General features: G+C 38.4%; 1 protein-coding gene across 1 annotated transcript in view; it reads right to left on the bottom strand.

Annotated features, from left to right (window-relative positions):
* Positions 1 to 9251: 9251 nt before the first annotated feature.
* Positions 9252 to 14526, bottom strand: part of PAPOLG (poly(A) polymerase gamma) — a 36269-nt gene continuing 30994 nt past the window's right edge. Inside the window, exons 18-22 of the mRNA XM_032217118.1 lie at positions 13848 to 13930; positions 13535 to 13758; positions 12667 to 12720; positions 11992 to 12107; positions 9252 to 10863 (exon numbers count right to left, since the gene is read on the bottom strand). Coding sequence (XP_032073009.1) covers positions 12006 to 12107; positions 12667 to 12720; positions 13535 to 13758; positions 13848 to 13930 — 463 coding nt within the window. The 3' untranslated portion in view covers positions 9252 to 10863; positions 11992 to 12005. The remainder of the gene's footprint in view (positions 10864 to 11991; positions 12108 to 12666; positions 12721 to 13534; positions 13759 to 13847; positions 13931 to 14526) is intronic.

The raw sequence follows: 14526 nt of genomic DNA, 5'->3' as shown, positions 1-14526 counted from the left end.
TTCTAATCACTGCACTACCATGGCTCCATAATGTTGTATTACATAATATAGGTAGTCCTCAATTTATGACCACAATTGAGGCCAAGATTTCTGTTGTCAAGTGATATATTTGTTAAGCAAGTTTTGCCCTGTTTTATGATCTTTCTAGCCACTGTTGTTAAGTGAATCACTGCAATTTTTAAGTTAGTAACATGTTTGTTAGGTGAATCTGGCTTCTCCATTGACTTTGCTTATCAGAAAGTTGTAACAGGTGATCACATGACTCTGGAACACTGCAACCATCATAAATATGAACCAATTGCCAAACAACTGAATTTTAATCACATGACCATGGGGATGCTGCAAAGGTTATAAGTTCCTTTTTTCAGTGCTGTTTTAACTTTAAATCGTTACTAAATGAACTGTTGTAAGTCAAGGACTATCTGAATTACATAATGCTGATTCAGGGCACTGTGAGAAATTTAAATAACAGCTACGTGGAGGCATTAGACACTATCGTTAAGTGTTGTACCTTATGATACCTTATGATGCGTGACAAATGTATCTTTTCTTTTTCTTTTATGTACACTGAGAGCATATGAACCAAAGACACTTGGCCACTAAAGAATTCTATTCTATTCTATTCTATTCTATTCTATTCTATTCTATTCTGTTCTGTTCTGTTCTGTTCTGTTCTATTCTGTTCTATTCTATGTAGAGCATTGGGGTATTGTGCTTACCCCAGCTGGAGTGCTGAGGCCTGAATCAAAGATACTCATCCTACAACATGTATGATGTTTAAAGATACAAGAGACATATCAAATCAGCAAAATTGAATTTAATTCAGCACTCTATTTCTATAGTGGTCATACAGATATTGTGGGGATCCATTAGTAGCCACGGATATATACCATCCAAATGGGCAGATATTATTGTATGTGCTATAAAAATATTCCTTTATCCATCTTGAATCTACTACAACTCAGACTGTGGTCTTGGGTTTTAATATTATGAGACAAGTTGTCCACATCTTTCCTTGTGTTTTCTGTTTTGCACATACAGCTCCAGCCTGCTCACCCCTTGGCATCTCCATTCAGAGGCAGGCTGAAGTTGATTTACTTGATCTGTCAGGAAGACAGAGTTTTCCATTGGAGAAGACAATCTTTCTTACATCAACATTATGTCATATGGAGGAGTTGCCTGAGGGAAGTTGGCAAAGTGTTGGACTTTAATTAGTCTGCTGCAGGACCACCCATGCTATTGGTCTATGGTAGGGGTCGCTAACCTTGGCAACTTTAAGACTTGTGGACTTCAACTCCCAGAGTTGCTGGCTGAGGAACTCTGGAAGTTGAAGTCCACAAGTCTTAAAATTCTGGGAGCTGAAGTCCACAGGTTTTAAAGTTGCCAAGGTTGGAGACCCCTGGTCTATGGAAGTTGAAGTCCACAAGTCTTAAAGTTCTGGGAGTTGAAGCCCACAAGTCTTAAAGTTGCCAAGGTTGGAGACCCCTGGTTCTTCCATGAACATTTTTACTTTGGTTAGAGTCTAACCAAACCAAACCAAACCAGCTGGAGGAATAGCCACCTAATGGAAAATCTTTTGCAAGCTTAATATATATCCATTAAAGAATAAGAATCAAGGAGGGGATTCCAATGCTTTCAAGAGGAAAATTAATCAGTGGCATTAATTAGCAGAAAATTATTTCACAATTACAGCCTTACAACTGCATTAAAGCTGCTTATTATAAGATCAATGGAACAGTAAGAACTGGTGTTGATCTTGTTTTTTGATATTATTTTTCCTTTTATGTTGTCTGAAAGATTATAACATCCACATAAGCCATTCTGGAGGAAAGGGGACAAATGCTTCAAATAAAATTAACAGCTGTATGGTATTTATTTCCCTTTTGAAAACATCTTAATAATGGTACTGTTAGAGGTATCTAAGATATCTAAAATATATTATTCAACTCTTAGTCACCAGATAGTGACAAAACAGATAGGAAAACAAATCCTTGTACGTAGGAAATGGGGAAGAAAATATTTTAAATATATTTTATTCATTTTTCACATTCCATTTGCAGTCACTTATATACAGGGTATTTACTATAAGAAAAGAAAAAAAGAAAAAAAGGGGGGGGGAACAAAACGAACAAATAAAAAGGAAACACAACTCATCATTCACAACCCCACCTAACCCTTCCATCCTCCATACACCCCATCTAGCCCCTCCAACTTTCCTTTCTCCCTCTAACACTCCCCTCCTACTTCCCTTTCCCCTCAAACCTTCCTTCTCCCCTTACTCCCCAGACACCCTCCTTACATTCCCCTTACTCCTTCCTTACTTCTCCCTCTTCTGTCCCTCTACCTCCCTCCTTGGTGTATGCCTTTATTCGAGTGTTGTTTGATCGTAAAATTAACCAAGGAAAAAAGGAAAAAAGAAAAAAAAAAGAAAAAAAAAAAGAACCACCGTATATAAATACATTCTTGTTCTTATTAAGACTATATTAACACCCCCCCCACCCCCCCACCCCCCCAAATCCCCATCCCTAATCCTCCCGACTTCCCAGGGCCCACACCTGGCACTACCTTCTGTCTAAAATATCTTGTATACATATGGATTAAAAAATAAAAGTAATATGTCAAAAGAAGGAAAACCAGAAAAAAAAAAAAGAAGAGAGAAAAGAAAAAAGAAAAAAAAAAAAGAAACCACTCTTTATGTTGATCTCAGCCCCCCATCTTTATCTATGCTTAGATAGTATAAATCATTCTATCTATATTTTATTCTCGTCTCTTACTTCTTTGCTATTTACCCCAACCTTCTGTAGACTCTCCCGTTCCTCTTCCTAAACCTCATAATCCCTTCCGATAAAATTTAAGCAACGTGATTCATGCCACATATTCAAATATGACTTTACAGAAGAGTAGTCAAACTTTCCCTTCTAGTAAAATTTAAACAGCGTAAATGATCTTTCTTAACCTCCTTTTCAAACAGTAATTCAAAATGATCTAGCCAAGCTTCCCCTTCTTAGTAAAATTAAGCAGCGTAGATCAAATATTACTTTACACAGAAATCAATTTCTATCTTAAGATAATTCCAACCGACTTTCTCTTCTAATAGGATTTAAATAACGTAGTTCATTCCACATGCATTTTACCCTCATCCCTTACTTATCTGATATTTACCACTATCAAATTTATACTAGCATTTATTTAAAATCTAACTCAAAGCAATTTCAACCAACTTTCCCTTCTAATAAAAGTTAAATAGCATGGATCATTCCACATATTCAAATAATACTTTCAGCAAGAGTCAGTTAACCTTCTGTTTTAAAGTAGTCCCTTCTAACAAAGTTTAAACAACATAAGTCATTCCGCATTCTTTTTACACTTATCTTAAGATAATCCCAACCGACTTTCTGTTCTAATAAGCTTTAAACAACGTAAATCATTCCACATATATTTTACCCTCATCCCTTGCTTGTCAGATGTTTACCACTATCAAATTTATGCTAACGTTAATTTAAAATCTAGCTCAAAGTAGTTTCACCCAGCTTTCCCTTCTAATAAGAAATAGTCCGCTTTTTCTACCGGAGAGAGGTCTCAAACCCCCATTCAGTCCTCAACTTTGACAAATATTTTGAAATGTCTAAATTCTCAATCTCCGTTTTTCTGCTTCTCCGAGGGAGGGAAGGCTACCCCCTCCATCTTGCAACCACATGGCCTGCCGTTTGCCTTCTCCTTCCGCTTGTCTCTCCTCTCTTCCAAGCGAGTCAGGGAGTCCCGCCTTCAGAATCCTGCAATAGAAATCTTGAGCCTCCGAAACAGAGTTAAGACGAAATCTTTGATTCTCAAATGTAACCGTGATACCGGCAGGGGCCTCCCATCTGTATCGAATCTGTTGACTCCTAAGCTCCTTAGTTAAAAAGGTGTAGTCCCTTCTTGCTTTCAGGATCTGGAAAGGAATATCTTTGAAGACAATCAGGTTTTGGCCATCAACTTGGAGACTGTTATTATGAAACTTTTGCACAATCGCATTTCTAGATTCTTTTGTAGAAAAATATATAATTATGTCCCTCGGGAGCTGTCACTGTTCCGCTATCAATGAGTTCTGGCGATAGATTTTCCGAATCTGCCAATCAAAGTTAAGTCCCGGACTTCCCACCGCATGGCTGAAGGCTTCAGCAAATGTCTGTTTCAAATTCTCTTGTTCCTTTTCACGGAATCCTCTAACTCTTATTGCAAATGCCTTCCTATTAAGATTTATCATCATAAGCTGATTTTCAGTGTCTGTAATTTTTTGTTGTAAAATTTGAATATTGGTAGTCAAATTAAAATTAGCCTTCTCCAAACTTTCCAATTTGTTCTCTATTTCAGCAGAGTAATCTGACAGGGCAGACACGGCTACAAACGTGTTCGCCTTCATTTGATTAACTTTAGACTTTAACTCATCATAAAGTTCCAATACAAATCCCTTAATTTCTTGTTTAAAAGCATTAAACATTTTAAAGAAATATTCCTGTGTTAAAAATTCTCCAGTAGAGGGCATAGGAGACAAAGGCTGTGGTTCCAGTAAAAAATCTTTAAATTCTTTAGACACATTTGTAGCAAGACGCTTCTTTGACCTGGGTGCCATCATAAATAAACAAGTAAGCAGCGCTTTGCTCCCCTCTATTCCCAAAGAAGAAGAGTTTATTTTGTTAAGGAGCGGTCTGCAGGGAGGTAAAACCGGCTAAGTACATCCAGTATCAATCATCCACGGAGAGAAATCGCCATTTTGAAGTCCATTTAGACAAAGAAGTCTCTAACAGATGGTGCTGGTATTTAAGATAGTAATAAAAGCATAAATCTCACAGGGGTGGGACCCGCCCGTATCAATTCTATCTTGAAAAAACTTTGTTTTGTCCTGGGGGGGGCTAGCCTGTCTGGGGCTGCCAAAAAAAAAAGCAGCTGAGAAGAAATGGCTGGAGATAAAAGCTCCGCTCCGGCTGGATCTAATCTTTATCCACAGCCAAAAAGAGAAAAAGGCTGTGGCTTCCGAATAGACCCTCACCTACAGAGCAACTCCCTGCCCCTTTTTTTGCCAAAAAGGGGTGCTATCTATGATCTTATTTAGATATACAGACCAGATCTCTGAGGAGCTCGGTGGAGCCCTCCTCGGCAACAGGCCACGCCCCCGGGAAGAAAATATTTTGTTGTGAATACGAGAAAGGAACCTAAATTCTTTAATGGCAGGAAAGTGGGAATAGTGGGAAAGTGGCAGAAAAGAATAAAAACAAATGACAGACACCATGAAAGAAATTTTGACAACAGAAGAACTGATTTGCTAACAGTTGTAGTGAAAGTTCCTGAAAATCTTGGAGAGCTGGTGAAACTACCAGATCCGCCTAAAGTTGCAAGTGTGGCCTTGGAGGTGAGTTTTCTTTCTCCCCAGAAAAACAATTTGAGCTGTTAGTTTTTAATGATGCATCTATGTATATTTTACATCAAGACTTGACAAGTATTAATGGGAGATGGGAGTGAGGTGTTCTTTGGGATTAAGCACCAACTTGTAATAGGCAATAGCAATGTATTTTAAAAGAAAAATTTAAAACAAGTGTACAGAAATAATGTACAACATGGGTGTCAAACTCAAGGCCTGGGGGCTGTATCCAGCCCATCGGGTGCTTAGATCTGGCCTCAGGGGCCACCCTAGAAATAGCAAAGGATCGGCCTGAGTGCCTTTGCTAGCAAAAACAGAGCATGGGAAGGCTACGTGTGGCCCTCCCAGGCTCTGTTTTCAGCCGCAATGGCCTCCTGCTGCCTTCTGTCAGCAAAGACAGAGCTCCAGGGGGGGCGCATGCAGCCCACTTGAGCTCCATTTTTACTGGCAGAGGGTGGCAGGAGCCCGTTTCCGCTCAGGCCACCCCAGATACCCCCGACATGAGCAATGTCAAGATGGCCACACCCACCCTGGACTCCAGGTAGAATTATAAAGGAGGAACATTCACTGTTCCTCAGTTTTTCCTTCATAAAGGGAGAAATATTGAAGCACACCTTTGTGGGTTTAATCTGCAGACAGGTTCACCTGAGAAACGGACATCTCTATGCTCTAAGACAGTGATGGCGAACCTATGACACGCGTGTCAGTGCTGACACGCGTAGCCATTTGGGGTGACACGCACAGGATTTCATGCAATTCATCCTCGGCTCCTGCACGGCTGCCGAGGATGAAAGAATCTGTGCTGGAGGAACGGGGGGGGGGGGCGGGACGTGTGATCTCCCCCGCCCACACTTACTTACTGTATCGCCACCGCCCCTTTCTGAGCGCAGGGGCTGCTGGTAAGGCGTGCGTGCCGTGCACACACACGTCATCAGCGCGGCGAGGGAGGACCCGCAGGAGAGGAGCGCGGGAACAGTGCACGCCTCTCTCCAGTCAGGCCGGCACAGAGAGTCTACTCCTGGGACTGTCGGTTACGACCGCACCACACTTATCTCAGTTCACGGCAGGGCTGTGGAGTCTGCTGCTTCCAGCTCCACGTCCTCATCAACATGCCGCTCCGGCCTGCCCCCGCTATGAATATTCATATTCTTTGCCCTCGCGTCACTAGGAATATTCATAGCAGGGGCGGGCTGGAGTGGCATGTTGATGAGGACGTGGAGCTGGAAGCAGCCGACTCCACAGCCCTGGTTCACGGCACCCCAAACAAGTTCAATAATATCAAGGGCAACATACGAAATCGACTGATGAACAAAGAAGTTACTAAGCAGGTATGTTAAATAATTTGTTTTTGGTTTATTAAATACAATTATATATTGCAATTATACATTTTTGTAGTTTAAACTATAAATTGCGCAACATTATGTTTTTGTCGAAGTGACACACAACGCGAGTTATGCTCGATTTTTTGCCAATTTTTGACACACCACGCCAAAAAGGTTGCCCATCACTGCTCTAAGATATAATAAATTTTAACCTAACCTTACCCCTAAAATAAAAACTGGAAGCCAGAAAAGACAAATTTACCAGCAAATCCCAGCTATCTGCCAGAAAGGAGCCCTGGTGGCATAGTGGTTAGAATGCAGCATTGTGGGAAAACTCTGTTCATAGTTTGGAGTTCAATCCTGATGAGACTCAAGGCTGACTCAGCCTTCCATCCTTCTGAGGTTGGTAAAATGAGGATGTATCTAGATTGTTGAGGGCAATATGCTGATATAAACTGCCCAGAGAGTGCTCTAAAGCACTATGCGGCAGTATATATGTCTAAGAGCTATTGCTATATTACTTCTAGATCCAACTGGCTTCTGGCCAATTTATCAAGGCAACTCCACACAAGAGTACATCCAAATAAGACACAACTAAGATTAGGTGTGGAATCTTCATGAGGGGGTTCAATGATTGAGATAATTTCTTTATTTCCAAACTATAGGGCAGGGTAACAAAAAGTGAAACCTCTCACTTCAGCATCCCCCCTGAAAAATGTGAACCTTTTTCATTTTTGGACAAATTTAGTAGACAAAATATTGATGCTTAAGACACCAGTTTCAACAGTTATAATTCTTGAAACTACCTTCCAAACCGGATATTGGCTTTACTCATTTCTAGAGTATTTCCACATCATAGAAAATCCAATGCAGCCCCTGAGCCAACAGAAACTTACATTCTTGTGGTAGGAATGGCATTATAGAAGACCCAAAGGTACTTTTTCCAAAGGCAACTGGAGTTTATTGGTTTTTTCTTAGAAAACAATTTGCTTCTCATCCAAGAAGGTTTTTGGATGAAGAAGTGAAACATTTTCAAAGAAACCCCCCTTCAAGAAAGTCCAGTATACCTTTTGCAAAAAGCACCTTCGGAACAACCATGACCTGTCCTGGATGATTGAGAATCTCCATAGATACTACAGGGAGATGAATGAAGTGCTATTCTACTCAGAAACATATGTTTAAAGGTGGAGAAGAGTATCAACACCAGCTCACAATAACAGGAGCTTCACTTTTCACTTACATTGTGTCTTAATCAAAATCAGCAAGTGAAGCTTTGCAAAATTGGGAAATGTTCATTTAGACCTTATGTAAAATGAAACAACATTCTCCAACCTTGTACCAAGGCTTAATGGATCTTTTATCCCACCATACCCAGAGGGCACTTGATTGGGGAAGTTTGAATTAGAGGTCAACATCTTTCTATAATCTCTAAGCACTGAAGTTACTAATGAAATATTTTTATATTTCATAATGCACTGGACCATAGATATTGCTAACAAAGATGTTCTTCCAGTTGTATATTATTATTATTATTGTTGTTGTTGTTGTTGTTGTTGTTGTTGTTGTTGTTATGTGGTTAATCTTTGGTGAGATTCACAGCCTTTGGGGCTGGTTGGTAGCTCAACAGCTCGAGTCCTAACAAAGGACCTAGGAACTGTTAAGGTAACGTCGGAGAATATAAGCTGTTCCAAGTAGGGTGGTTTTTTGTAGAATCAGAATGTTGAAGTCTGATAAATTTAAAATTTCCAAATAGCGAGGTAGCCCTTTGGGTATTGCTCCAAGGGCTCCAATTACAATCGGGACAACACACGATTTCTTTTTCCACAGTTATTGTTGTTGTTGTTGATTTCTTTTTCCACAGTTGTTGTTGTTGTTATTATTATTATCATCAAAATGATTCATTAAATCTTCCAGAACGATGTAATTTGTAGCCAGATTTGAGCATCTATTATTTGTGCAAGATGACTAAGCCCCGTTTGAAACTGAAACTGTCATGATGACCTAAGTCAAAAGAACAATTTCCAGGCAAACAATCTTAACCATACCATATAAATTAATAGGAACTATAGATGCTCATAACATCAAACAGGAATCTTGTTGGAATTATGTTCTACTGACACTACCTCTGGTCTGAATTTTAAATAGCATACCATTTTTCACAGATTTGTATCAGCTTGTTTGCAATGGTCATTTAGGAGAATTAAATTAATGTTGAATTTGGTCCAAAACAAGTTGCAGTCTACAAGTTTAAAATCTTTCTAAAATTCCATTTGCAACTCCTCAGAAAATCTACCAGAGTGTCCTTTCAGCAGTTCCAAGAAGGCTCCACAACTGTTTGTACTAGTCAGGTGACCCCAAGGACACAGATAAATCTCCAAATGGCCTCAGTGACTTTCTAAAAGAATGCAACTGACCAGCTGTCTGAAAGGAATATATATCCTTCCATTCCCCACCATCCAGTCAGAGCTGAAGAAGCTTCTTGGATGAGAAGTGAAATGTCTTCAAAGAAAAACAAGAAAGTCTGGTTGCCTCTTGAAAAAAGCATGTCTTTGTGACAACCATGACCTGGATGACTGAAAATCTCCATAGACATCTCCTCAGGGAATAACCAATCTGCATTTTATCAGAATAAAAACCTGTTACCTTCATTATTTTGTAACTAGAAGCAAAGAGCTTCATAAGTATTCTATAAATGAAGCAGATGAGACTAGGATTTACATTTCTTTGAAAAATATTTTACAGTACATACAAAAATACTCTGCATACACTTTTTGTTTCGATTATCTTTTTTTTACAAAAGCACACATTACAAAATTTAAGATTTGAAAACAGTATTTACTCCTGGCATATCAGGCCATGGGCTCTGAAGGAAACATGGGTTTGGAAGAGTCAAGTGATCTTCTAGTGGGAGACATTGATTCTAGTGAAGTTTTTCAGAAAACTACAAAAGTCAAACTTGAGTAAAACTCATGATTCCCAAATCCCAGTTCACAAAAGATTAAAGAGCACTCATTCACAAGGCAGGCCAAAATAGGGAAAATAATTTTCAGAACTTTCAACATGTGAGAAAAAATGGATTGGATTGCAAATTATAGTTTTACAAGGCCGTCTAACAATTCTGAAATTCAAGTAATACACTAATTACTCTGTTTGCATTCCAGGAATGTTGAAGATATGAATCTGTTTACATTTTTATTTATGCAATCTAGCTAAACACTGAAGCCTATTTCATTCCCATTGGTTTAAAATTGGAGTGCTGGATGTGTAGAGAGAAGCATCGAAGTTAAGTTTATATCTGACTATTATAGGGCTTTAATGCAACTGAACAATGACCAAAATTGTGCTCTAGTTTTCCTTTTGTGAGTCTCCAGGGGAAGCAGCTTTTTGGGGGACTTCTATATATATTCCAAAAAGATTGCTTTTTAAAGGAGAAGTACCTCCAATATATACACACATACTCCTGTGCATTTTTCACTTTATAAGAACCCCTATGGCGACCTGCTATGCAGATCACCAGCAAGCATACCATGGAGACTAGTTGTGGATTTTTGGTTTAAAACAACAGTGTTAAGAATATATTTAAGAGAGAGCTTCAGACTACCTGCACCCCTGTACTGAACTGACATTAATAACAATTTAGAAACACACCAGGGCAAAGTACTCTGCATGCCATCCCCTTTAGGAAAAAATAAAGGAAGGAAATATTTTTTTGGGTTTTTCATAACAAAGACATTTCTGCTGAAAGAACAATTCAAGACTTAAAATAAAGCTATGCATTTGCACAGTGAAAATAAAGGTCCAAATGAAGGGAATAAGCTTTACACTAGAAGAATACCCACACACCACACATTTTGGAGGACTAGCAGTTTGAAATTTTACAATTATGACAGTGTAATACCTGAAGAGAGAAATCTATAGAAGATTAAGCCATTTTAAAGAAGGAGGGATGCTATGTATAATGCCAATATTGGTCCACTAAGCACTGCCTCGAAGCCAGCTCGGAGCAGTGATTCAGGAAGTTCCCAGCTGTCATGAGAGATCCAAGCCGGAGCTGAGATTGTACCCTTTGGATGCAGTCTCCGTCTTCATTCTTTGAGTGTTGCTTTCTATTATAGTAGTATGGATACAGTAACTTCAGGATGCCTTTTAACAGAAGAATATCATATAGTGCTGATGATGAAAATCTTTTTTCTTTTGAGTCAATATTTCAAAATTATGCGTTTCAAAGTGAAACTTATTTATATTATTTTCTTTTAAATTATAAGGTTTGCATATTGTTAAATTTATGCATAAAAAAGGACCAGCATTCATTTGTTAAGTGTTTTTTTCCCATGAGGCCAGTCTATTATTATACAAAACTATTTTTGTTTGTCGTGAAAATAGTTTGTTGTGAAAGTGACTGCCTGCAAAGGCTCCTGGATTGGGGCTGAAAGGCAAAAGCCGAAGCAGTATGCTCCATCCCATAATTGGGTAGACCAGTTTGCCCTGATAGATCGGTCTCACTGGAAAAAAAAACATTTAATCTCTCCCCTGATATAGCCAAAAAAGCGAGGAGAGCCCGTGGCTTAGAGGTTAATACATCTACATAATATGCAAATAGCCTTGGTTTGAATCCTAGCAGTGTGTGGCTAGTTGATGAGAGTTAAATAGCTTGAAATAGATCTATACTAGTCTCCCTTTACTGGTAAAACATAAATTCAACACATTTTATTAGTAAAACATACCTTCAGTAAAATATACCTTATTGGTAAAACATAAATTCAACACATTTGTTGATTGTTGATATAATATCATTTCTTAATCTAATGCCTTCCTGATACCGAGACACTGGTTGGAAATTTTGGGAATTACTGTCTCTACACAGTTGATGAATACAAAATGAGAAATTATGTTCCATACTTCAACAACTGTGCATGGTATCTATAAAAATATCCATTTAATATAATCAGGATTCCACTCAATACAGCACAGTATAGCTGGAATTTTGCATACACAATGGAAGTCTTCTTTCTCAGCCATCCCCCTCAATCTTTGTAGATCAAGTTGGAAAAATTAAATAAGCCCTACAAGAGAAAAAGGGGAACTAATTCTAGTACTAGATAATTCTGATAGAAAGCTGGAGTGGATCAGGGCACCTTTTCTGTGAGTTAAAAAAAATTTATAAGTGGTTGCAGGCACATCAAAATTCAAAAGTGAAGCATGAGCGTAAAAGCAACAATTGAACCAAAGAAATAAGCAATAGTCATGAAAATGCAATGCCCTTACTATTACCTGGTAAAGCACTGCTATCGATTAAGAGTCAGTCTGATGGAGTTTTTGACAACACGAACCATACCACTTGCTGGAATTGGGGAAGATGAATCTGGCAATTCTTTACTAGAAAGCCGCTGCAAATGAAAACTAAAATCAGACGAGGAAAGCAAGATTCCAGAGATATGAGTACAAGCCTAGATCAAAGCAATATCTGACATCAATCCTACTGCTAAGAGATGTGTCATCTCCAGCTGCTCAGCTTTCTTTTACTGCTACTGAAGGAGATGGAGGAGTTAAAGCTTTTAATTTATAAGCCAATCTGGAAGTCTTTGCAGAAGAGTGGCAACTCCTAAAAAATAGTATAATGTACAAATTATATATTAAGTGTAGGCAATACTTCAGATTTGATAAAAGAGATACTTCAGAAAGCACATGAACTGTGAGCTTCCTGGTGCAGACTCATAATCCTAAGAGCAGGATTATATTCTTAGTAACTCAGAGACGGGTGGCTGCATACTCTGAAACACCTCTTCTCACTCAAATCTAAGTTCCTGTCAGTGAGAGCAAATTACGAAGCATGTAGGTGTATTTCAGAACACAAAAATAAAATGAAAACCACATAAATATTAAAAGTCTTCCAAGCATCAGTTATTATCTCCAATTTTGTTTCAAATGTAAATGTTTACTTAATACCTGTGATCTTTGTGTATCAAAGGTTGGAAGAGCCAGGGTGTTGTTAAGGCTGTGCTAAAAGGAAGAAAAGCATAAGTCATTGGACAAAATGCAAGTACCACTGGGCCATAGGCAGCAGGTACAAGCTATACTGACATCACATACATCATGATGTCATTGCACAAATGATGTAATGAATTGCGGCATTCAATTTATCTCACCACTTACTCTGACAAATGAAACTTGTACAAAGTAATATAGTGTTTTCCTTCCTTCCCATCTCTGAGTCTTGACACTAATGTTGAGTTTGATATTGTAATAGAGCTGAATTTGGATGAAATACACCAAATTATTGAAAGCTATGTATAGCCAGGTTTAGCCCTTCATTTCACACTTCGAAGACACAACAAATTACAAACAATCATGTTGTCATGCAACATATTATTCTGCCTTTTCATTCATTCCTTACTTCACTTCATTCCCCAATAGCTAAACTAAGACAATAGTTCAAAAAGCAGGAATGTCTCCTGAATGTGTTGCCAGGAAACAAACTCAATTTGTTTGGTATAAATTATACAAGCAATTAAATTATCTATAAACCCCATGGGAGGTGAGTGTGCATGGGGGGGAGGGAGAAGGAACATTACTTATGCCCATTGAAGAGCTATTACTACTAAGATATTCATCTTTATTAAAGTCTGAGTCAATCTGGGTGTTTTTCTTCAAGAGATCACAATCTCTATTTATAGTTATTCCAAAGAAACTTTCACTTAGTTAGAAGCTGTAGTGCTCAGGGAGTTTTGTTATCAGTCATGTAACTACTGTGTCCTCTTTGACAATCAATTTTAACACTCATGCTGCATTGGAACTTATGCACAGAGACACTTACCTGGTCTACATCTTTCAGCCGCTTAAAACAATCTTCAGAGATTGGTGAGTGATCTCTCTTATGTGTAGAGTTATTTTTAATAGAACCTATGTCATCTAGGTGTCCCTGGGAATGAGTAGGATCAAGGATGATAGTTGGAGGAGTTTTATTTTGCTCTATGGCCATGGAGACACTACCGGAACTTAAAGGCAGAGTTGTGTTTGCTGAAGCTGTAAGATTCAAGCCTGCAAATTGGAGTAACGTTAAGTTGTATTTAATAGTCCTAAAAAGAATATTAATTAATTTTGAAATTAGAATATACAAGAGCCACTACCTGGTACAGACATTGCTGACTGAGTGATGGTCCTTGGTTTCTCTTGCCTTTCAGATATAGTAGTTTTTTGAAAGACATCAGACCTGTGAAAAGCAGCACCGGTTAAGAAACATTTCATGGAGATGAGGAGACATGATGATAAAAGCCTTCCATAATAACATGGGAAAATGGATGGGTATGACTTAATGAATAGATGAGAATTGAGGAGAATGACAATTGGAGTATCTCTGTTTAGAAAAAGTCTATTTGAGATACATGATTTAAGAATAAGTCTATTCATAAGCACACATAGAAAAAGAGTGAATGAGGAAATCTGATTATTTATGTTGGCAAACTGAGGGAATTAATTAGAGAAATTCTATATGATTTAAGAAAAAAAAATTTGGAAGTAGCTTGGAAAAGAGAAAAGTATTATGTTACTCATGCCATCAAAGTCTATGGAGTTATGTTAATGAAAACATGTAGGGGGATGCTTGGTAGAATGACAATGGGAAAGAGGCTGTAAGTGAGGAAAATGAATTAGTGCAAATATAAGGGTAAAGAAAGATAAGGTCTATAGCAGTGTTTCTCAACCTTGGAGACTTGAAGTCCTGTGCTGTGCTGTGCTGGCTGGGGGATTCTGGGAGTTGAAGTCCATAGGACTTCAAGTCTCCAAGGTTGAGAAACACTGGTCTATAGG

The sequence above is a fragment of the Thamnophis elegans genome, chromosome 4 (assembly GCF_009769535.1).
Source record: "Thamnophis elegans isolate rThaEle1 chromosome 4, rThaEle1.pri, whole genome shotgun sequence".
NCBI classification, from domain to species: domain Eukaryota; kingdom Metazoa; phylum Chordata; class Lepidosauria; order Squamata; family Colubridae; genus Thamnophis; species Thamnophis elegans.
The sequence above is the reverse complement of the archived record's forward strand: the minus strand, read 5'-3'. Positions and strand labels throughout refer to the sequence as shown.